Source organism: Antechinus flavipes, chromosome 2 (assembly GCF_016432865.1).
Source record: "Antechinus flavipes isolate AdamAnt ecotype Samford, QLD, Australia chromosome 2, AdamAnt_v2, whole genome shotgun sequence".
In the NCBI taxonomy this organism is placed as follows: Eukaryota; Metazoa; Chordata; class Mammalia; order Dasyuromorphia; family Dasyuridae; genus Antechinus; species Antechinus flavipes.
In genome coordinates this window covers 436,739,287-436,764,519 of record NC_067399.1, presented here as the reverse complement: position 1 = coordinate 436,764,519, position 25,233 = coordinate 436,739,287, and the positions used below count along the sequence as shown (strand labels likewise).

The following is a 25,233-nucleotide window of genomic DNA, read 5'->3' as shown; positions in this document are numbered from 1 at the left end:
TTCCTAGACTATTCCAAAAGTCTCCTGTTTGGTCTCCTTGCTCAAATCTTGTGCTACTCCCAATTCATCGTGCATGAAACTGCCAAAATGATTTTCTCAAAGCACACATGTGGAAAAAATCACCCCACTCCTCAATAAACTCCAATGGCTTCTTATTGCCGTTAGGATTGAAGCCCTTTACCACCTGGTTTCAACCAACTTTTCTAATTATGTTACATATTACTTCTCTTCCCTTACCCTGTGGTCAGGCAGTCATTTACTGTATTTATACTATGTGTCAGGCTTACTATATTGCTAAATACTAAGGATACAAAAGAAAGTCTAGATTTCTTGCTATTCCTCAAATAGGACATTCTTTCTCATTTTTGCATTGGTTGCCATCCATGTCTGGAATATACTCACTCTTCATCTCTGTTTCATAGCATCCCTGTTTTCCTTCAAAGTTGAGTTCAAATGCCACATTTTATACAAGGCCTTCCTGGATTCTCTTGCCTCTTGTTGCTAGTATCTTTTCCCTTCTCCCAGTTACCTATTTTTTCTTTTATACACACACACACACACACACACACACACACACACACACACACACATACATACATATGATATCTCCCCTCCTTAGAACTATCTACCTTACTCATTTATAGAATCCTGGGGCCACTTCTAGAGGAATAGTGCTCATGAAAAGCACAAGATACAAGTATTACTTCTCAGAATGAAAAGCTAGGTTCTGACATGGGAATCTTTCCTCTTCCTGCAAAGCGAAAAAGAAGTGGACCTTTATACCTTCAGCTCTTCCTTGAGAGGGGATAGGCTCTGAATACTTGATCAGACTATGATATTCTCTCCACCAATTACCAATAATCTCAGTTATTGTCTGTTTCCAGGCCCCTCCCCCAAACTCAAAAGCCTTTTCTCTCTCTCTCCTCCTTCTTACCTCATCCCTCACCCTCTCTCTCTCTCTCTCTCTCTCACACACACATACCCTACATATCCTGGTCTACAACTACTTTTCAACCATCTTAATTTAATGCCTATTGGTTCTCTGGAATATCTATCCCTTTATTTTCCCCACTACCCCAAACCCTAGTCTAAATCTCACCCTCCTATAGCAGTCTGTCCTTTTTCTCCTGAGTTCCTTATATGTGCTTTAATATCCCTACCTAATAAACATTGGCATCAAAACAAAATGCTTTCCTGAGCTTCCCTAATCCTTCTATATTTCAATTACTGGTGCATGAAACTACTGGGCAATCCTTTTTAGATAATACACAGTTATTGTCCCTGACTACCAAGCAACCTTTGATTTCAATGTGGAATGGCAGGAAGCAAGGTTTATCCTCCCTGTTTCCTTTTCCTCTTCCTATTCTTGAAGTGGAGGTATCCCCAAGGCTTCATTTTTAGCCCTGTTCTCTCTAACCTCTCTTCCTTTGTGATCCCATCAACTGCCATCAGGTCAGTTATCTCTTCTGTTCAGGTCATTGGCCAGGCCTCATTTCTCCCTTGAGTTCTGGCCTAGATGGCTGCCACATTGTATTGGTGATCATGGCCAAAGCATTCATCATCCATTCATAAAGAACTGCACTATCCTTTAAGAAGTTGGTTTTAGAACTGCAAATATAGTTTGTCCCCAAGACAGAACTCCTTCTATCATGTCAAAGTTTACATTTTAAGGGCATAGCTTTGAGAAGTCAAGGTCCGTACCACACCACTGTGAAGTAAAGGAATAGTAGAACTTGTAGACGATTCTATCAGGGAGGGAGGAAGGGATATGTATGTTCAGAAAAGGAGTTGACTCTGTCATGCAGAGATGGTGAAAGATAATAAGCAACCTAAGTGTGGCATAGTAGCTACAAAAGAATAAAAGAACTTTAGCATGACTAGGACTGGGGAGGGGTAGTATTGATCATGGAAGTACCTAGATGACATCTGAGGCAGCATGGCACAATATAATGTGTGCTGGATTTGGAATCAGAGGACCTGGATTCAATTGAAACTCTTTCTCTCACTAGCTGGGTGGTCTTAGGCAAGTGACTTAATTTAGCTATCTCAGTTTCTTCATCTATAAAATTAAGGAATCAGACTAAATGGCCTCAAAGCTACCTTTCAATTCTCAAACTAAGCTCTTCTCCTCCAATTCTAGACTGGTCAGAGTGGTAATCTGTTATAATAAATAATCTGTTAAAATAGTAACATTTGTTATGGTGATCATTCTTCTGTATTACAATGTATTCTAAATCCAAACGTTTTTCATATTAATGGTTATTTAGGCATATCTCTCCAGTTCTGCATTTGTAGATTTTTATTCTGAGGGTAATATTTGAAATTAACCCCTACTAAATTCCATTTTACTAGATTGGGCCCTTTGTTCTGAACTATAAAGATCTTAGATCTTGATTCTGTCTGTTATTGTGCTTATCTTTCCCAGTTTCATGCCATATGCAGTGTTGAAACATAAACACCTGAGACAATCTGCTATGCTTTCCTCATCTATAAATTCATGAGATTGTACCAGATAATTTCTAAGGTCCTTTTATCTCTCTGGCTGTATAGCCCTTTGCCTTCACCAAAATCACTGATAACAATAGTGAACAGAATACAGCTAAAGACAGGGTCTTGTGGCACTTCACACTGACATCTATCCTTTAATAGTTGAGTCTGGTTTTTCAACTATTCCAAATTCATCTAACCATCCAGTCCATATTCCTCCATCCAGTCTACAAGAAAAGCTTAAAAGATTTGTTAAATGTTTTGCTGATTCTCTGTCTATGGTACCTCCTGATTATCTAGAAACTGTGCTTACAAAGGAAATAAAGAACAATTCAGTAGCATCTGTTAATGCCCCTCCAGTAATATCTCTTAAATCTTTTCTTTCTTTCCCTTTCCATGTTCTCCCTCTACCTTTCAGGTTCTCATCTTTCCCCTGATTTGTTACAAAAGCCTAAAAGGCTCTCATCTTTAATTATCGTGGTCTATATACTAACTACAATCTTCCTGATGTACATATCTGACTATGTCACTCTTCTCAAAAATCTTCAAAAACTTTTTTTGTCCAGAGGGTGAATCCGAACTCCTTAGCCTGGCATTTTATTGGGTTTCAGGTTCCTCCTCTGTACAATGAAATAGCTGGATCTGATAGTCTCAAAAAGTCCGTTCTTACATTCTAGCTTCCATGAAGTGGAAGTGCTCCATCTTTCTAGGCTCAACACAGAACTCCTGGATTGGAGTTCTGGTCTTATTGAAGCATTCCCCAAACTGTCCCTCATGCTATCACCCTCCACAATGCCCTTTCTTCTACCCTCAACACATCCAAGAAATATTCAGCCATCCAAGTCCAGCTGAAGAAATACCGACTGGGGGAGCCTTCCCTGGTCATTGTAGCGAGCAGAGTCTTCTTCCTCTCCTCTGAGCTCGCACTGCCTCCCTCTGCACCCTCTTTCCTCTGCATAAAAGCCTGAACCCACACACCATGCCCGCTGCCCTGCTCCGGAGCCTTCGGGGTTCAGGCGCCATCGAGGCTCCGCCGCCATCGAGGCTCCGCCGCCACAAAAGGATCTAACTGGAAATCAGAAGCCCAGCGGAGGACGCGAGGGCAGTCCTATCTCAGCCAGTCGGGGGCACCGATGGTGGGCAGTGACTGCTTCCCCTCCCAGGGCGCCCTCTGGCGGATGACTGGGCATGGGTTTTCGGCCCACCACAGAATAAAACGGAGCCAGGGCAGGGGCAACTCTCCCAAAAGCCATTCAGGATGGGGGGCGGCAGAGATGAGGGGGTGCAGGGAGGGCCCGAACGCACGGATCTGGGCCGGGTTCGAGGTGTCAGCAGCAGTGCACCTCCGGGCACTATGCCTGGCACAAGCAAGGAGTGGAGGGGAGGAGAAGGGGGACGACCGAAAGGTCCGGGCCATGAGACAAGACTAGAGAGAAGGCGCTCAGAGTCTGTGGCTCAAGCTGGAAGTGGAACCGAGCAGCCCGTCCAGTCCGTCCCATCTAGTCCCGTCCAGTTCAGTCCCGCCTCGTTTATTCCCAGCCGCGCTGCGGCCCGTCCCGTGACGACTCCTCACCTGCCTCCCACAGGACACCGATAATCAGCCACAGGCTCCGGCTCCAGACGCCCCCTCTCTTCATTTCCAGCGGCCGTCAGCTCGGCGAGGCTGGGTGTGCGGCGCCGCCGCTGGCTGCACTGCACCGCCGTCCAGTCCCGTCCAGTCCACTCCTCTCCTCTACGTGCTTGCCCGCCACGGGGCGGGGCCGAGGGCGGGGCCGGGTCCGGGAGGAGGGGGGCGGGGTGGGGAACTCCCGCCAGGAGGGGCAAAGGGCGGAGGGAGTTTGGCTCCGGACCCGACCAGGCCGGGACTGCCCCTGAATTCAGCCCGGTCCGAGTTGCGGGGAGACGGATAGTGTGCAAGGGCGCGGAGCCCACATAGCCATAGTACCTGTCCATACGAGGGAAGGGGGTTGCTAGGCTTGATGATTGCTGTCAACTTTAGGAAAGACGTGGATAAATAGAAGCTGATCCGCTAGGGCAGCCAGGATGGCAGCAGGATCGGCGTTCATTTTATTAGAAGTAGAAGGATTTGGGGATGTTTAATCTAGAGAAGAAAATATCTAGGTGGGATGATTCTCTTTCCTCCAGGTACTTAAAGGATTGTCATGTGGAAGAGCGATGAGATCGTTCTTGTCTTAGAGGACAGATCGAGGAGCAAAGGGAAGAGAGTTGCAAAGTGGCAGATTTCAGTTCAATGACGAAAAACTTCCTTTCAATCAGAGCTGTCCCACAATGGGCTGCTTCTGTGGGTGATAAGCTCCCCACCACTGGAATCGTTAAAGTAGAAGCTTCTTGCACATATTCTTACCTCTGAGAATCAAAGCTCTTGTGATAATTCTAGTTTAAATAAGCAGCTGTTAAGACTAAAGTGTGATCCCTCCCAGGGACAATAGCATAGTAGAATTGGGATGTGTAAAGATGGAAACTTTTTCGCTGCAATGACTTGGAAGGGAGCAGAGACTAGGAACGACTTCTTGCAGTGTTGATTCTGTCCAAGGAAAGGAAATTCTGGATTGGTGGTGGGGAGAATCCCTACCTTTCCCCATCCCACTCTCAGCCATTGGCCACCACTACTCGGCTGATTTATGCCACAGGGATTCCTAGCTTGGGGAGATAGGGCTGGTAACAGCTCTTTATTCTCTAGGACTCTGCCCCAATAGAGGAGTATGGAACCCCTATTTAATGGCCTTCGGCCACTGAAGAAAGTTGAAGCAACTAGTGGATAGTGGATATAGCACCGGCCTCAAGTCAGAAGATCTGAGTTAAATGCAGCCCCAAACAATTTCTACCTATGTAATCTTGCAGGCAAGTTACTTAATCTCTGCCTCAGTTTTCTTCAACTGTAAAGTGGAAATATTAATAATAATTCCAATCTCCCACGCTGTTGTGAGTGTTAAATGAGATGACATCTGTAAAAAAAAAAAACCCACAAAAAACCAAACAATTTAACACAATGTCTGGTACATAGTAGGTGATATAAAAATGCTTAATTTTCTTCTTTTCTCCTCCCTGAACATCAATTATATGAAAATCATTATACTCATTGCCAGGAGTGGTAGAGATGGGAGGAAACAGAAAGAGCCCTATCTCACCTTACTAGAATCTAGTTAGGAAGGTGAAAAGGAGGCTGGAATAAGGGACCTGCGCAGATTTGAACAATGAAAGCTGTGAGATTCTGAGGAAGGGACCACAGAGTTGGGTGTCCTGCACACTGCATACTAGAGCGGCTGAATCTTGCTCTGGATATTGGGTCCCCATTGTTCTGAGCATTATGCCTGGAATATAAGTTTAGCCCAGTGTCCCCCGGAGAGGGGCAGCTTTGACTTTCCCACCCAAATTCAAGCCTGGTGGGGGCTCTCACTTTCCAAGGAACTCATCATCTTTCTAGTTTCCTTTTCCTTCCTTCCGTTTCACCTTCACTCCAGAAAGTATTCTGGGATTGGTGTGCCTCTGTTTTCTCAGTGTAATTCAACAAATATTTATTAAGCAATTACTGTGCACAGAGTCCTGTTCTAGCAATTAAGAGAGACAGATAATTTTGATAAGACTTAATTCCTGCCTTCATGGAACTTATATTTTATTGGGGAATAATAGATGTAGTTTACTATAAAGCAGTTACATGAGAAGTACATTAGAGTGTAAAAATGTTATGTGATATGGTTGAAAGACAGGTTCATACTGATAGGTGGAATCAGGGAAGATTTACTGGAGGAAGTTGCCTTTGAATTGAGCTTGTAGTGAAGTGGGGGGATTCTTGGAGGGAAGAAAAGGCATTCCAGGCAGAAGTAAAATAGGAGTAAAATTTTAGAGTAGGAAAAATGATTTGGAGGTTGGCAGTCTACTTAGGTTGGAAACTGGAATTAATCTCAGGAAATAATATGAGATGAAACAGGAAAAATAGGTGGACCAAGATTGTGAAGGGCATTTAATGCCAGGTAAAGGGATTTGAATTCTGTTGACTGGACAATAGGGAGTCATCCAAAGGTCTTGCAGAGGAGTAATGTGACCAAGTTTATGTTTAAGAAAAATTAGTCTGGTAGCATATGAAGAAGGGTAACTTTTAGGTAGGTGGTAGGTGGCAGTGGGAATAGAGGTCAGGATTCAAAAGCAATTACAGATATAGAATCAATAGGTCCTGGTAACATTGGTTGTGAAAAATGAGGAAGAAGGAAATTTTAAAAATAACCTTTGAGAAAGATTATGACAAATGTTGGAGGGGATGTGGGAAAACTGGGACACTAATACATTGTTGGTGGAGCTGTGAACTGATTCAAGCTTTCTGGAGAGTAATTTGGAACTATGCCCAAAAGGTTATCAAACTGCATACTCTTTGATCCAATAGTGTTTCTACTGGGTTTGTATCCTAAAGAGATCATAAAGGAGGGAAGGAGAACCACATGTGCAAAAATATTTATGGCAGCCCTTTTTGTAGTGGCAAAAAACTGGAAACTGAGTGGATACCCATCAGTTGGAGAATGGCTGAGCAAATTATGATATGTGAATGTTTGGAATATTATTGTTCTATAAGAAATGATCATCAGGATGATTTCAGAGAGGTCTGGAGAGACTTTAATGAAATGATACTAAGTGAAATAAACAGAACCAGGAGATCATTATATACAACAATAGCAACATTATATGATGATCAATTCTGATGGGCATAGCTGTTGTCAACAGTGTGGTGATTCAGACCAGTTCCGAGGGTCTTGTGATGAAGAAAGCCATCTGCACCTAGAGAGAGGACAGTGGAAGCTGAATGTGGACCACAACATAATATTTTCACTCTTCTTGTTGTTTGCTTGCATTTTGTTTTCTTTCTTATTTTGTTTTCCTTTTGGATCTGATTTTTCTTGGACAACATGATATTTGTGAAAATATATATAAAGGAATTACAAAAAAAAGTTTGTAACATGGATGTTATTAAATCATTAATAAAACTCAGACATGAAAAATAACCTTCAAGGGTTATGAACTTTGGAGGTGGACTAAATACTTGTGTTACAGAGAAAAATATTGGAGTCAGAAAGAGGAGCAGATCTGAGGTGCCAGAGAGAAAAGAACTCTTTTTATACCTGGAAGGGATGCCTGTTTATGCTCAGCTGCCCTCTTTAACCCTAGGTCTATCTTGATCAAGGTCAGCTTGCCTAAGGGAGATGGCCAGACAACAGTGGGGGAGGGAATGACAGAAAAATAAACCCATTTATTGTTGTTACCCAAAAAGAAAGCCCAGCCCTCTCTTCCTTCCCTCTGTCCTTGGGCTGAGTGGAGGGGGAGATTCCTGTAGGAAGCCCCCATTGACCTCTGCAGCCTGGCCTCCTTCCCTCTACCTCTCCTCACTAAGAGCAATGAACAGCAGCCAGAGAAATAGCTGGAGTTGGTGGAGAAAGGAGAGGGAAGATTCTGAGCAGAAAGAAAACAAAGAGACAATGCTAAATATAGAAGAGAGAGGGAGACAAAGGCAGAAAGGGAGAGAGGGAGGAAGACAAAAAACACAATTAAAAAAAGACAAGAGAAGAAATACTCAGCGAGGAAAAGAGGGGGAAAAAAGAAGATAGCTAAATATATATAGAAAGGAAATAGGCAGATATAAGCATACAGAGAAAGAGATAAAAAAGAAGAGGAACAGTATTTGAGGGTTGGGTGAAAAGAAACTGTTGAGTCTCTTCTCTGATTGCCCAGGACCCTGAGGCTTTAGCTGGGGAAGAGCTGCAATAATATGAGCATAGGAATGGAAAGATGGTGGGAGAGGGAGGAGTGGAGGATAGGTGGCTCTCCCAAAGATGTTACCTATCTACATTTCTGGTTTAACTCTGTGTTAGCAAGTTGGTAGAGTATGGGTATAGATGGCCTTGGGAGTGAGAGAAGGAGACAAATCCATACCATTGTACCCGCAGGATGGACCAAGTATCTCCTTAGAGCTGCCATCTACTGGGAGAAAGGGGAACTCGGACTAAGATCTTGGATTTCCCTCTGTCATTTCCACTAGGAGAGCAGGCCACTGTCCCAGATTGGGGGAACAAATACAAGGGAAAAGGCTCAGAAATGCTTTATTTTCCTGGATTTCATTCCGAAGTTAGAATACCACTCCCTTTCAAGAAACTATTAACCTTCAAAATCCGATTTTTTTTTTTGTACAGCAAAATAACTGTTTGGACATGTATACTTATATTGTATTTAATTTATACTTTAACATATTTAACATGTATTGGTCAACCTGCCATCTGGGGGAGGGGATGAGGGGAAGGAGGGGAAAAATCAGAACAAAAAGTTTGCAAATTGTCAATGCTGTAAAATTACCCATGCATATAACTTGTAAATAAAAAGCAACTATTAACCTTACCCTTTTACCACCCCCCCAACTCACATCCCATACCATATAATGTTTGAGTAATTTATAATTCCTAAGCAGGAGATTAATTAGGCAAAGGATTCATTTATTGATTGACAGGAACATGGTTGTAATTGCATCATGATTCCTCCTCTTCTTCCTTCCCATCTTCATCATCCATCACAGGAGAATAAAAGTGTGGCTTAAGAGTCAAAAGACCTGGTTTTTAGCCTTGCTTTGCCACTAACTTACTGTGTGACCTTGATCAAGCCACTTAGCGAGAACTAAACAACCTATTTATGGGTAAAAATGTTTATCCAATTTGTTAGATATAATAAGTAAATACTGAAACATTGCCCTGCATTAAATTGGAACTTGGAGTAGTAAAAATGAAAATGGTGATGAGTCAGTAAGCAGGTTGAGAGGTGGCTACCCCATATATGTTATAAGTAAGTATATTCATATATAATCTTATTTAATACTCACAACAACCTCATAAGATAAGTACCATTATTTTTCCATTTTACAGATGAGGAAAATAGGGTTAAGAAATGTTAAATGATTTGCCCAATAAAAATGCTTGTAAATAGTTGGGTAAGCAAATGGAAAATGAATAGATGCTCATCAATTGGGGAATGACTGAATAAGTTGATTGAAGATACATGAAGTACATAAAGATAATGAAATATTATTGTTCTATAAAAACAACCTGATTATAGAAAAGCCTGGAAAGATTTACACGAATTGATGCTGAGTGAAGCAAGCAGAACCAGGAATACATTGTATACAATAATACCAAGAATGTGCAATAATCAACTATGAAAGACTTGGTTCTTTTCAGTTGTTCAATGGTCCAAAGCAATAGACTTTGAATGGAAAATGCCATCTGCATATAGACTTTGGATGGAAAATGCCATCTGTATACAGAAAAAGAATATAGAGATTGAATGTAAATCAACACATGCTATGTTCTTTTTTCTGTTTTTCCTCTTTCTCCCATGGCTTTTCCCTTTTGTTCTGATTTTTTTCTCCCAACATGATTCATAAGCAATGTGTATTAAAAATAAATTGAAAAGTGAATGCAAAATAAAAAAGACAAAGAGAGGAGCTCAGGAAATAATGAAGCAAAATAAAGAATATTAAACCAAAAAAAAAAAAAAGGAAATATTTGGGCAAGATTTGAACTCAGTGAAGATATCTTCACTCCAAGTCCCTCATTCCATCCACTATGCTACAGAGCATAGTGGGGAAGAGCTACCCTCAGGGAGCAATAGCTTACCTTGAAGTTCCAGTAGATCAGTGACCAGAGGCCTTGACAAGACAACTATGGCCCGGGATGAAAGTTGAGGTATTATTCCCACTCTGAACAAACAGCTTTTCTGGCCTCTTCAGAAGTGTCATGACATTACTGAATAATGGTGTAAGATGTACATTCTCTCAGACAGACACATAGAATGTGCTGATATAATACAGATACCACTATTATTCTGGAACTTCTTTTACTTCAGTAAAAGAGACGACAGCTAGAATGTGATCAGAGCTTTCTGAAGAATGAATGAGCAGCCTGAACTCACATCATTTAATCTCCTATCATCACCTGGGGCCAGAATAGTTTAAATACATTCTTGCATTCTTTTTGCAGTCTCATTGGGAATGATGTGGGGGGTGTAAGTGTATATGGAGAATTTTCTTTACAGTTTTGGGCTTCTGGAAGACAAACAAGTTGTCTTTGTTCCCTAATTGCTAGCACATCATTCCCAATAAGATACCAGGTCAGCTGGCTTATAAGATGCATGGAGATAGTGGAAATACTTGGACTCCAGTGTCCATAGTCCTTAGCCAGCCTCTAGCAATCTGTCTATTAATCTATCTTAAAGAATGTTGAGAAAAGGGATGACACCCTGCTTCAATCACAACTTCTCACTTCCTTGGTGACCTGGTCTGACTGATCGGGCAGCTAATTGATCGTGGCTGGCAGTTCTGACTTCTCAAGAAGCCCATTATTCCTCTGATTTTTCATTCTCCCTTACCACAATTATATTCAGTCATTGGCCAAGTCTTCTTCCTCCATCTTCTATACACAAAGAATAAGTAATATTCTTAAAGTACAGGTCTGATCATATCACTTTCCTATGCAAAGAACTCTGATTATTCCCTATTAGATTTTAGTAACATAGATTTTGGTCTGGGATGGAACTAAGAGACTATATAGACCAACTATCTTATATTTCAGGTAAGGAAACTGAGGCCCAGCTGGTCCAAGGTTTAATGGCACAAGCAGGATTTGAACTCAGGTCTTCACTCCAAATCCAAAGTCATTTTCCATTGTACCATATTGCGCCTAAGATATAATATTTTATTTCTTGTCTGACATTTTCTTGTCTGACATTTCAGCCCTTCAACAATTTGACTCTAGCTTACCATTCTAGGCTTATTAAACATTCCTCTTCATGTACTCTATATTTCATTCCTACTTTACTTGATGTTCTTGTGCATAACAGTCCATTTCATTGAATGTACTATATCCCTGGAATGCTCTTCCCTTATCTCTACTTCTTAGAATACATCCATTAATAGTGAATTTCTCCAAGTGTTCTGTTTTGGGCTCTCTTCTCCCAATATATAATTTCAGTTAGTGTCTCATTATGTTAAATGGATTTAACTGCCATCTCTATGGAGATGATTCTCAGATCTGTTGATCTGCCCCTTGATCTCCAATCTTTCATCTCTCTCTAGTATATGTTTCAAACTGGATGTGCTGTAGGTATTTTAAATTCAACATATCTAAAAGTGAACTCATTATCTTCACTCTTAACTCTACCCCAAGTCCTCACATCTTCCTAACTTCTCTATTACTGTTGAGAATATCACTAATTACCCATGCTGATAACCTATGGCATCCTCAATTCCTAACTCTTTCTCAACCTCCTCCCTCACCTCCCCACATGCAGTCCATTGCCAAATTCTCTTGATTTTTTTACTCTGCTTGTATTTCTTGTGTATTTTCTTTGCATATACTTATTTCTTTCCTCTGACACTGCTACCATTCTGGGGCAGGACCTCATTCTTTCACACCTAGACTATTGTAGTAACATGCTCATTGATCTTTTTGTCTCTAGTTGCCTCAATACAATATATCCTGCACTCAGCTATCTTAAAATACAAACCTGACTGTGTCATTTTTCTATTCAATCAACTCCAGTACTCATTGTTGTTTCCAGGATCAAATATACTCTACTTGACTTTCAAAGCCTCTCATTCCTCCATTTTGAGTTGGGCCTCCCAGGGCCTCCTTGGACATAATATCACCTGCCATTACACCAGTCCTTCATATTTAACTTCCAAAAATCTTGTGAGATGCCTCTTTCAATAGAATTTCTCTTGAACCACTGATAGTCTGCCTAGATTCATTCCTCAGTGGATAGCATACTTCCACCTCTATACTCTTTTGATTTTGATTTTGATTTCTCACCTGCAGATGTAAAACTCTTTTTTTCGTCCCATTTATCTTCTTTTTTATTTCTATCTACCTCAACTCTCCCATCCCAATTGTCCCACTCAAGATAAATCTGCTCCTTCTACTGTACCTTCAAGGATGTCTTCTCCATAATTAGCAAACTTACTTTGAGCTTACATCTCTTCTACAGTCACTACATCAATCTTCTGACACCAATGAAGGACTAGCTTCCTCCTGATGACACTTCTTTATTATCATCCTACTCATTACTAGTTACACTTTCTCTCATAATCACCTAACTTACCGGACATGCTAGGGGATAACAATACTTCTTATTCACCATTGTCACTTCCATATTTTCTGTCTTCTATTACACTTAGGAACTTATCTTCCTTTGAAATTATACTAGATACATATCATCCAATCTAGGTCTAGTCCCTATGATACTCTCCTTTCTTCCCCAATGAGCTTAATGCTAATTTAATATCTTCCTCTTTTCCCTAACTCCTATGCTGATACTAGGCAACTTCTATATATATATGTTTAATCTCTACAATTTATCTCTCTAGTTTCCCAATCTACTCAATTCCTATCACCTACTCCTCTACTTCACCTCTTCTACAGAGATGGTTATTCTCTTAACTTTGCCATCATCACTCACAAGTGCTTTGCTTTCATAAATTCTGAAATTGTATTTATAGGATCATAATCTATTATCATTCTATATCTCTCTGGCCTTTACAGCTCTAATCTATTTTTTGTCCTCATCACAAGTTCTCTGTCCTTCATCTTTCAGTTCTTTCTTAGGCCATCACCTCCACACTGGCTGCATCCACAAAGTGACATCATTCTCTCTGTATTCTCTTACTATTTGTTTAATTACTCCTTATTTAGCTATTTTGTTTCCTTATCTATGGTATATCTGCTAATCATTGGTGTTTAACAAGGCACTATCCTGGCTCCTCTGCTATCCTTCTTGGTGATGTCACTAGCTTTAGTGGGTTCAGTTTTCATCTCTACATAGAATCATCTATGATTTCCATTTCTACGTAACCAAGTTCTAGTGTCTCTCCTGAGTCATAGTCTTGCATCACCAACTGCCTCAACAGGCATTCAAAACAAATTTTTAAAAATTGTTTTTCCCCCAACCAGACATTTTTTAAACTTCCCTATTACTTCTCTATTACTGTTGAGGGCATTGCCATCCTGCTGTCTACTCTGGCTTGGAACTTTGGAGTTGTCCTCCATTCTTTATTCTATCTTATCCCACATATCCAATCTGCTGCCAAATTTTCTAATTCAGACCCTTGTCACCTCTTGCCTGGATGATTGCAATAAATGTTTTATTTAAAAAATAATCCTTATTGATCTTTCTATGTGTGTCTGTCTGTCTCTCTATCTCAGTCTCTGTCTTTGTCTCTTTCTCTGTCTCATTATCTCTATCTCCGTCTCTCTCTGTGTCTGTGTCTGTCTCTCTCCCTTTCCTGTTTCTCTCTCTTTACATTATCAAAATCTCCCTAATAGCCTTTTACCTTCTGGTCCCAGATTGTCATTCCATATAGCAAATAATATTTTCAAAGACAAAGAAATAAAAAGAAGCTAGAAAAAAATCATCAATATATCTTCAAAGTCTGAAAACATATGCAATTTACCACTCTCAAGGACACCCTTCCTCTACAATGGGATTAGAATATCTTAAGTCTTCTTTAGAGTCATACTTACTCTATAATTTTGCACCATTCACTTTAAGTAGTTCTTTCCATTTACATTGTAGTCACTATGTATACTGTTTTTTGGCTCTGCTTACTTCATTCTGTATAAGTTCATATACATCTTTCCATGCTTTTTTGTATTCATCTTTTTTTTATCATTTCTTGTAGGACACAGTCATACCATTACATTCATGTGCCATTATTTGTTTAGCCATTCTTCAATTTATGGGTATCTGATTTCTTTCTAATTCTTTGCTGTCACTGAAAAATAAGAGTGATATAGATAGATGTGTATATCTATCTATCTATGGTATATATAGGCATAAATAAAATGAGAAAGCTACTTTCACTTCTCCAAGTTTCACTTTGTTAACCTGTAAAATGAGGATAATCATTTACACTGCTCACTTTAATATTTGTTATTAGGAAAGTGTTGTGGATAGAAAAAAAAGCAAAAAACCTATACTGAATGAATTTATATTATAATGGAAGAGACAAATATGACAATAAGAAAATCACTATGATAGAAAAAGTGAATGAAGTTAGTCACAGAGTGAGATTTGCAGCTGAAGTACCTCTTTAAGTATAAGTCTACTACTGGAATCTCTGGGTCAAAGGGTATGACCATTTTAGTCATTTTATTTGCACAATTTTAATTTTCTTTCTAAACTTGCTTAATGGATTCACAACTCCACTAACAATACAACTGTTTCTCCACAATGATTCTAATATTTACTTCCCATATTTTGTCTTTTCCAGTTTTTATAGTGTAAGGCAAAAGCTCCAGGCTGTTTTGATATACATTTCTCCAGTTATTAATTATTTGGAGAATTCTTAAATATGGCTGTTAATAGTTTGCATTTCTTCTTTTGAGAAAGGTTTGTTCATTTTTTGACCATTTTATCCATTGGAAAATGGTTTTTGATTACACATACATCAATTTGATACAAATTCTCCCCATCATATCACTTCCTTTCTTATCCAGATGCATTGTTTTTCTTGTGCTGAAGCTTTTCAGTTTCATGTAATCAAAATTTTCTTTTTTCTTTTTTATAATTGTCTCTTTTCCTTATTTTGTCAGGAATATATCTCCTATCTATATCTGCAAAATAAAATGTTTGTTTTCTAATTTTTTAATAATGTGATATTTAATATTAAGGTCATGTTTTTATTTTGAATTTGTGGCATATGTTGTAAGTTGTTTATCTAAGTTTGATTTCTGTCAGATTTCTTTTTAGGTTTTCAAGAATTTTTTTTTATCAACTAGAAGTTTCTTCCTAAATTATTTATATTTTCTAGTTTATCAAATATTGTTATATTGAGTTTCATTATTTCTGATTCTTTCTTATCCAGGCTGTTCCATTGATCTACCTCTCTATTTTCACAATAGACTTGTAACTGATCTCTCTCTCTCAAGTTTTTCTCCACTCCAAGGAATCCTTCTTATGTAGCTACTTAAGTGATTTCCCTAAAGCTCAGGTTTGGCCATGTCACCCCTTTCTTCTAAGTTAAGCCTATTGACTCCCTATTGCCTTTAAGATAAAAAATAAACTGCTCTGTTTGGCATTTATAGGAGAAAATAAACATTTAATAAGCAATTACCATTTATTAGAGATTGTGTTAAGTAATTTACAGTGTTATCTCACTTGACCCTCACAACAACTCTGGGAGGTAGGTGTTATTATTATTCCTATTTCATAGTTGAGGAAACTGAGGCAAACAGAGACTAAGTAATTTGTTCAGGATCACACAGCTAATAAGTATCTGAGAAGGAATTTGAATTCAAGTCTTCCTGATTCCAAACCTCCCATTTTTTTCACCAAGCTGTCTCCTTGAAACTTTTCATAACCCTCACCACTCATACCTTTCCAATTGTTTTATATTTTATTCAACTCTACACAATTGACACCCAGCTACATTGTCTAATTTGCTGTCCTTCACAAATAAGATTCCATCTCCCATCTCTGTGCCTTTGAAATGGCTATCCCTCATACCAGCAATGTTCTTCCTTCTAAACTCTGATTCCTGGCTTCCTTCAAGAATCAGCTCAAGTCTCACTTGTAAGAGGCCTTTCTCAACTTTTTCAGCTGCTAACCCCACACCAAATCACTTTGTATATTTTGTCTGTACTTAGTTATATTCATATTTGTCTTTTCCATTAGAATGTAAGTTCATTGAGAGCAAAATTTTTTTGCTTTTCTTTCTACCCACAGCACTTAGCAAAGTGCCTGGCTGGCTCATTGTTTTTCCTCATAACAACTATTAAAAATGAGCAGTATAAGTATGATTATCCTCATTTTACAAGTTAACAAACTGAAGCTTGGAGAGATTAAAGTATTTTCTCAAAGTTATGTTTCATTTATGCCTACATATACATTATATATATATATATATATATATACATATATAGATACTTATGCATATCTGTCACTCTTACTTTCCAGTGATAAGACCCCTTCAATAGAACTCAATCTTGTAACAGTCATAGTCAAGCAAAAAAAAAATCTCAAACAAACCCAAACCTAAAAGAAAACCCCAGAATACTTTGGTCATATTGGAAAATGCATATCTTATTTTGTACCTATAGTACCACCTCTTTTTCAAGACATGAGAGGCATGTTTTGACATCAGTCCTGTAAAATTACCCTGTATCTAATGCTCTTTCCACTAAACTCAAATAGTACGATATCCTTCTGATTTTTTTTTCTTGTTGAGTTATTTTAGTTATGTTCGACTCCTTGTGAACCCATTTGGAGTTTTCTTGGCAAAAATACTGAAATGATTTGTTGCATCCTTCTGTAGTTCATTATAGATGAGGAAACTGAGGCAAACAGGGTTAATGATTTTCCCATGGTCACACAGCTGGTCAGTGTCTGAGGTCAGATTTGAACTTAGAAAGATGTGTCTTCCTGACTTCAAGCTCATCACTTTATCCATTTTGCTACCTAGTTGCCCACATATTGACTTGGAAATTAACATATTTCTATGTTTTTACATATTTGTATGTAACAATTTAACATATTTTAAATTAACATATTCAACACATTTAACATTAAATTAACATAATTCTATGTTGTGTGGAATTTTTATTTATTTTGTTAAACATATCTCAATCATATTTTAATCCTGTTTAGCTTCCTTCATCTCTCATTGTTCCTTTCCTAATTTTTGACCATTCTTAATCAGATGGAGTCACGGGTACAGTCTCTATTCAGTATTTGTATACATATTGTTTCCCCCAAGTGAAAAGTAAACTTCTTGAGGGCAGAGATTATTTCAATTTTGTCTTTGTATGTCTAATATATAGTATAATTCATCATAATCAGTGACCACAAAAGACTAGCACTAGTGAGATCTTGGGGTGATGATGATGTCTCATGCTATCACATCTAGTGGCCATAAGACTTGAATATTATCTAATATGAAAAATCATAGAAATAAATCCTATGAATGGTTCTTAAGGTGTGTCCATATGCATATTTATTGGTATAAATAGGGTTCATTTGGAGTTATTAGCATGAGAACTCTGCATTGGTCTATAAATTCTATGCTGAGGGGCAGAACATTAGCACTGACTAAAAATTTTCAAAACACAACCATAATTAGTGGGACATAACCTCAGACAAATGATATATTTAAATATATAGCACCAGGCAGTTTCAGGAAGTTCTTAAATTACAGGCTCACTAATACTGGAAGACTAACCCACAGGCAATAGTGGATGCCAAGCATAGCCAGAACATCCAGGACACTTTGTGGGAGAGAGAAACAAAATAGATATATAGCTCCTCTAGTTGCATTCCAAGGTGTCAACCTACTGTGGAAGATATATAGTGACATGCCCACTATAGGGAAATCTCCCATGGAGCCTAATAATGTAGTTGTGCATTCTTTTCTTGGTCTCTAGAAATTCCCCTGGATCAGATTCACCTTTCAGAGGCAGACTTCTACAATAGTGGCCTCCTTAAACTCACCACTGCCTAAATTAACCACACTGTACACCCAACATGAAGGAGAAAGGCATCTCAGTTCCTCAGCCTGATTCCTTAGAAATGCTAGGCTCAGAGTTCTCAGCCTTCCCATTGCCCCTGGCCAGGGTGCTGACACTCTAGAGATGAAACAAACTGGGTTTGAGTGAATTATAAGATTATAGGACTAGTAGATTTAGAGCTGGAAAGACCTTGGAGGTCATCTTGTCAAAACCTTCCATTTTGAAGGACCAGAGATTTACCCATAGAAAGTTAGTGAGGCAACAAGCACTTACTAAGCAACTACTATGTGCCAGATAAAAGTTAAGTGCTGGCATATAAAGTGCTAGGCAAAAACAGTCCCTGACTTCAAAGAGTTCACATTCTAAAGGGGACGACAACATGTAAATAACTAGATACACACACAATATAGATGGAAGGTATTCTTAGAGGAGAAGGCTCTAGCAGCAGGGCTGGGGGTAGGGAACATAGAGAAAAGCCTTCCTGCAGAAGGTGAGATTTGAGCTGAGGATTTCCTGTGATTTCCAAATTCAAAGTCTCAGCCTTCATAAGCAATTCCCATTGTTTCCATTGTCTGGTTTTATGGAATTGTTTTGTTTTTGGCTCCTGGAAAGTTGAAATGATGGTGGTGGAATAGCAGGAAAGGGGCAGCGTATGCTCAGATTAGTCTAAACATTAGTTTTTAAGTACAGGTGGTTTGACCATGCAATCTTTTCTAAGTACCCAGTGAGCTGCTATCCTACTGGAGGAATAGAGTTATTTCAGTCAGATTATAAAGAAAAACAAAGGACATAAAGAAGTTGTAGCTAAATGGATAGATATTTGAAAGGTTTCCATGAAAAGCTGACCAAAGTGTTTGATAGGGCTTATGTTGCATTTTGCTTTTTGACTGGACTAGTGATGTCATTGGAATAGGAGGAAACTTCTACCAATGCAAATTATACTCTTAGAGTTTCCTGAGCACAATGAGAAGTTAAAAGACTTACCCAGGGTCACCCACACAATATGTGCCAGAGAAGCCTCTTGACACCAAGGCTGACAAGTACTTTTGATGAGCATAAAGAAATAGAATATCATGAAGACCCTTGCTGATCATGCACCAGCATCAAGGGCAGCTGATGAGGCAGACAAATTCTGTGAACTTGACATGGACCTCTAAGAAGAGTTGATGTATACTCATACTATATTATAAAAGTGGATGTGGGAGAGAGAAGATGGAATAGTTACACTGTATAGTGCAGGATAGATAACTTGGAAACCTTTAATCACAGAATTTTACTGTATTGATTTCTGATGTAATTGGAGCTGCCCAAAGCAGAGCAGGAGACAGTTTTTTAGAGATCAAAGAGTGGTTTAATTAATCATTTTCAGAGTGAGGAATGCAGTCTGCAAACTGGAAGTTTTCCTGGGCAGAAGACCCCACATGTTGCAGCAAAGGCAGAGATTTTATACAATATCATAAAGGATGGGAAGAGGGAAGATAGATTACAATACAATCATTTTCAAGGTCTGAGTGGTTTCCCATGGCAAGCCCACGAGTATAGGGCAACATAGGTATTCTCCATTCTTGTGGGAACAGTTCTCAAGTGATTGTTTCAGTTCCTGGGGGTCATTATTTGGTGGGGGATAGACCAGAGTTCTGTGACAGAAACAGGTTCTGCAATTTTTAATTCACTTCACTTAACACACACAAAAGGGTGTTGTCAAGAATTGATTGATTATTTCAAGCTGCATTTTAAGACTTTGACTTCCAAGTTAGAATCTGTTGGGGAAATGGCGGCTCTGAAAAATCTAGATTATTAGTATGTTCATTACACATATCATACTGATATTATGAAAATCTTAATTTCCTTCTATACACCTTAAATCTGTACATCAAGAATATTTTCATCAGGAAGAGAGTCAGAAGGTCTGGAGAGAGCCAAATCACATCATAACCTTAGAATCTAGCTGTATGTCAGTTTGGTTGATTATCCTTAAATTTGGGCATTTGCATAAAAGAAGTCACTGTATCATTCACCACTAAAGGCCTAATAGAAGAATTTATAAGTAAAAGCAAAAGGATTCTGTTCATGAACATGTGGGACTTCAGTCATGCATCCACAATAAGTTCAGGATTCTCAGCTCCAATATACTCAGTGGCATATTAATAGGACAACAGATTCATAGATTTAGAGATGAAAGGGATCTCAGAGACCATCAATGCCTTTGTTTCACCAATGCGTAAACTGAGACTTAGAGGGATTAGGTGACTTGCCCAGAGTTACAGAAGTACTGTCAGAAATGGCAATTGAAGTTGAGTATTTTAATTTCAGAGCTAGAATACTCCAATGTACTCTATTATGCCTCTCCTCCAAAGGGTGGTGCTCTGTATCACTTAGGATTACAGACCTTCTCTGAATCATTACAGCTTCTATGCAGAGAAATAAACAACTTACAAATTGGGGTGGAGAAGCAATAAAAGAATTTGGGGTGAGTACTTCTGTATATATTACTCAGTGCACATGATTATATTTTGATTATATTTGTTCCAGACACAAAATAGGAATTGCCTCCTGAGTTCAAATCCCACATCAGTGTTCTGAATGAAATTTATGATTAATTTTTCTCAGCATGATGGCATAATCACAGGATTCTACCTTTTAGTCCTTAGAATGCTTGCTCTGTATTGAAGAACTATTCAGTTGGCCCTAACTTATAAGTCAGGGTATTACTCTAATTTGAATCTTAAGTTTAGAAGAGATCTCAGAATCCATTTAGTCTTATTTCTGGCCAAGAATCCCTTCTATAATATCTTTGATAATTAGTCATTCATTTTTTTCATTTAAATATCTCTTGTGACAGGGAACTCATCACTTCCAGATATATCCCATTCCATTTTTTGGATTCAATTTTGCAAATTTTTCAATTACATTTAATTTAATTCTGTCTCTTCAACTAATTGCTCCTAGTTCTGTGTTCTCTGGGGCCAAGAAGAACAAGTCTAATCCCTCTTCTGTATATTAGTTTTTCAAATACTTGAAGATGACAACCATGCATTCCTCAAGTCTTCTCTTCTTTAGGCTAAACATCCCTTTCTAACATCATCTTTCAAATGATCTTCAAGAACATTCTTCATCTTGGTTGCCCTCCTTTGATAGTCTTTAGCTGATCAGCATCCTTCCCAAAACACAGTGCCCAGAATAGAATAAAATATTATAAGATGTGGTCTGACAAAATTAGAAGAAGGCAGGATATTACCTCCTATATTCTAAAGACTATACTTCTCTTAATGCTGCCTAAGATGACAATTTTGGGGGTTGTTGTCACATTATTGACTAAGATCAGACTTCTTGTCCACCAAAACCCCCAGGTCTTTCTCTTATAAACTATTGTCTAGATCCATCTCACCTCCATCTCCAGCTGTCTTGATCTATATATTGCCACTGGACCCAGATGACTCGAGAGGACTTACCACCAGTAAGGCTGGTGACTTTGCACAGTTCTCCCTCACTTAAATCCAATTGTCATGGCATCACCTTCCTGATATCATGGTCCTCTTCGAGAATGAAAGACAAACAACCTTGTCTAACTATACCTCTTCCATCAAGTACTTGAAAAGTTAATTATGGTTATTTTAAGCATACATTTTTATATTGTTCTCTATTAAATTTTATTTTATTAGATTCAGGCTGTTGATATAAAATGTTCTTGACTTTATCATATTAACTATTCCTCTCAGTTTTGAACCATCTGCAAGTCTAATAAAAATGCCACATATTCATAAAAATGTTTAACAGATTAAGACTAGGGACCAATTCCACAGGAACTGTACTGAAGTTTTCTTTCTAAATTGACTCTCATTTCTTTCAGATACCTCAGATATTCAACCAGTTTTAAATTTCTTTAATTATATTATCATTATCCGTATGTCCCTATCTTGTCAATCTTGGTTAACTAAGTCCATTGCATTCCCTTGTTCTGCGGCTCTAATAGCTATATTATATTATATCATATATAATATCACATGATATTAATTATATCATAATATCCATGAATCTGTCATAACCTGTTTTTGATGAAGTTTTGCTGGGTTTTTTGTGATCATGATTTCCTTGTGAACATCTACTACTAAACCATCATTTAAATAATGGATTCAAGAATTTTCCCAGAAATCAAAAGTGTATAGTTTGCTGGTTCTACTCCATTCCTGACTTTACTCTGGGGATTCCCAAGTTGAAAAACAGACAGCTGTAGGGGAAAGACCATATGGGCACATTGTTTCCTGCAGCTGTTAGCTATAACTGCAGATTGTGGGCTTATTTAAGAACATAAAAATTCTCCTTTAGTTTAAGTGATTGTTTGTGGTGTGATAATGTGAGATCTGGTGCCTGGGCACTCGTGACAAAGCTTGGTTTGCAGAAAAAGGAGGATAGACAGAGCCCTGTGGTCATAGTGACCAACCTAATGAAGAGATTAGGGATGTGAGTCACAAGGCAAAAGAATATATGGTGGGAATGTGAGTCAATGGATTGTGAGAGGAAGAGTGATGACTTAAAAGTGACAAAGAATAATATATTCTTGGTGGAGTTGCAAGTTGATCCAACTATTCTGGAAAGCAATTTGGAATTATGATTTAAAAATGGACAAAGTGTTCAGATTTGACCAAACCAGCTTACATCTAGTCATATACTACAGAGACAAAGACAGAAGAAAGACTTCATCTATACCAAAATAAAAATTGCTTTTGCTGTGGCAAAGATCTGGAAACCAAATAAATGCCCATTTTCTGGGAAATAGGCAAATTATGGCATAATAAGTGAAGAGGCAGAATGAAACAGGAGAAAGAATTCTGGCTCTCAAGTTAGAGGACCTGAAATGAACACCACAATTAATCATTCAATAAACTACCATTTATTAAGTACTGATTATGTGCTGAATATTGTGCTAAGTTCTAGGAATGCAAAGAAAAAGCAAAAATATACTACTGATGTTCATTATCTGCGTGATCTTGGGCAAGTACTTAACCTCCCTGGGCCTCAGTTTCCTCAAATGTTAAATGAGGAGTTTGTACTTCAGGACTTTTTCTTTCTTTCATTGCAGACAGAGTGTGGACTATTATGTATACTAATATTTATTCTTGATGTATTGCTTATTTTTATTGAACTGTTCCTTTTTTCTTTAAAAATCTTTGTTACAGGCTGAATCCCTTTTGAATTAGCCTGCCACAGCATTCTCTCATGGTGTTTTTCTTCTTCCCCTCACCTGTATGCTTCATGATCCCTTTCTTCTTACCCTACCCCTCTTCAGTGCCTCATAGTGTCTTTCTTCTCCTTATAATTAATTCTTTTAGGGTGCTAAACTCTATGTATTTAGCTTGTCAGTTAAGGACATTTTCCCACCTCACGTTCACTAGGGAATTTGTCCTTTTCATTGTTAATTGTTAAACTCCTTTCCTTGCTAACTAAATGCTCTCCTGATTCTATTTCATATTTACCACTCTTGGTGTCTATTATACCTCTTCATTTTGTCTGTAATCTTCTCTCATAAACAAACCTACTTTTGTCAAAAGAAAAAAAAAGCTTTGTTACAGGAGAGGTTTCCTGATTGGGAGAAGGAAGGAAGAATATATTCAGACATAAACAAACAAAAGGCATCAACCAAACATCTTTTAAAAATGAGAAAGGGGAAAAAAATGAAAGTGAGGATATAGGCAGTATATGTCATCATGGTCTGGAATAAGAAGATTTATACCTAGTTTTATGGAACTATAAAGAAATATTATTGCTGGAGGCAGAGGCTAACATACTTTATTAAAGTCTTAAGCCCCAAGAATGCATGGTTTGGGGTTCTGGTGCACTCCCACATAATGACATCAATCTTTAAAAAAAATTTAAATTTATTTTTATTTTTTAATTATAATTTTTTTATTGTAGCTTTTTATTTACAAAACATACATATGGGTAATTTTTCAATAGTGACCTTAACCTTGCAAAACCTTCTGTTCCAACTTTTCCCCTCCTTTCCTCCACTCCCTTCTCTAGATAACAGGTAGTTCAATATATTTAACATATGTTAATATGTTAATATTATGTTCAATATATGTTAATATATTGTTCAATATATGTTAAATATATATTTAATATATATATAATTATATATATTACATAATACATATATATAATTATATATAATATATATTATATAATATATAGTTCAATATATGTTAAATATGTTAAAGAATATGTTAAATCCAATATATATTTATACAGTTATCTTGCTGCACAAGAAAAATTGGATTTAGAAAGAAGGTGAAAATAACCTGAGGAGGAAAACAAAAATGCAAGCGGACAATAACAGAAAAAGTGGAAATGCTATTTTGTGGTCCACACTCATTTCCCATAGTTCTTTCACTGGATGTAGCTTGTTCTCTTCATTACTGAAGAATTGGAACTGATTTGGATCATCTCCTTGTTGAAGAGAGCCACATAATAACATCGATCTTGACAAAAAGATCAACATTTACAACATATATCACAATAAATTCCAAGTGGACCAATTAACAAAATATTAAAAAGAAACATTCAACAATCAAACTAGAAGATAGGAATCATTATCTTTTATAGTTATTGATAGGCAATAATTTTTTAAAAACTAATTTAAAGAAAATTACATAAAATAAAAATGAATTTAATTACATAAAAATTAAAGGACTTCACACAACAAAAATAATATATACAAACTAACTAAAAAGAAGCAATCTGAGAAAACAGTTTTTGCAACAATGCTGCTGGTAAAAAAAAAAAAGATACTTGATATCTGAAGTTTGTAAAGAATGTACACAAATTTATGAAAGCAAGACATTTCCAATAGGTGCTTAAAGGTTATGAACACTCAATTTTAAAAAGAAACACAAATGGTCAACAATCATATTTTTAATGTCAAACATTAATAAGTAGAGAAGCAAATCAAAAGAATTCTGAGATTTTACTTAACCTCATAATCTCATAATTTAAAGACTTTCTGTCATTAGGCAGGAATGTGGCACATCTGGAATGCTAGGTCTGGAGTCAGGAAGTCCTGAATTGAAATCCAATTTTAGACTGTCGCTAGCTGTGTGACCCTAGGAAAGTTACTTAGTTCTGTTTGCCTCAGTTTCTTCATCTATAAATTGAACTGGAAAAAGAAAAGTTGAGACAAAACACAAAAGGAAGCAGAAAAAAG

The 25,233-nt window shown here is 37.8% G+C and overlaps 1 protein-coding gene across 1 annotated transcript in view; it reads right to left on the bottom strand.

The window, feature by feature from the left end:
• The window catches only part of FLT4 (fms related receptor tyrosine kinase 4), a 115,036-nt gene extending 110,859 nt beyond the window's left edge, over positions 1-4,177 (bottom strand). Inside the window, exon 1 of the mRNA XM_051979092.1 lies at positions 4,061-4,177. Within this exon, the coding sequence (XP_051835052.1) occupies positions 4,061-4,124 (64 nt within the window). The 5' untranslated portion in view covers positions 4,125-4,177. The remainder of the gene's footprint in view (positions 1-4,060) is intronic.
• Between the last annotated feature and the right edge of the window lie 21,056 nt (positions 4,178-25,233).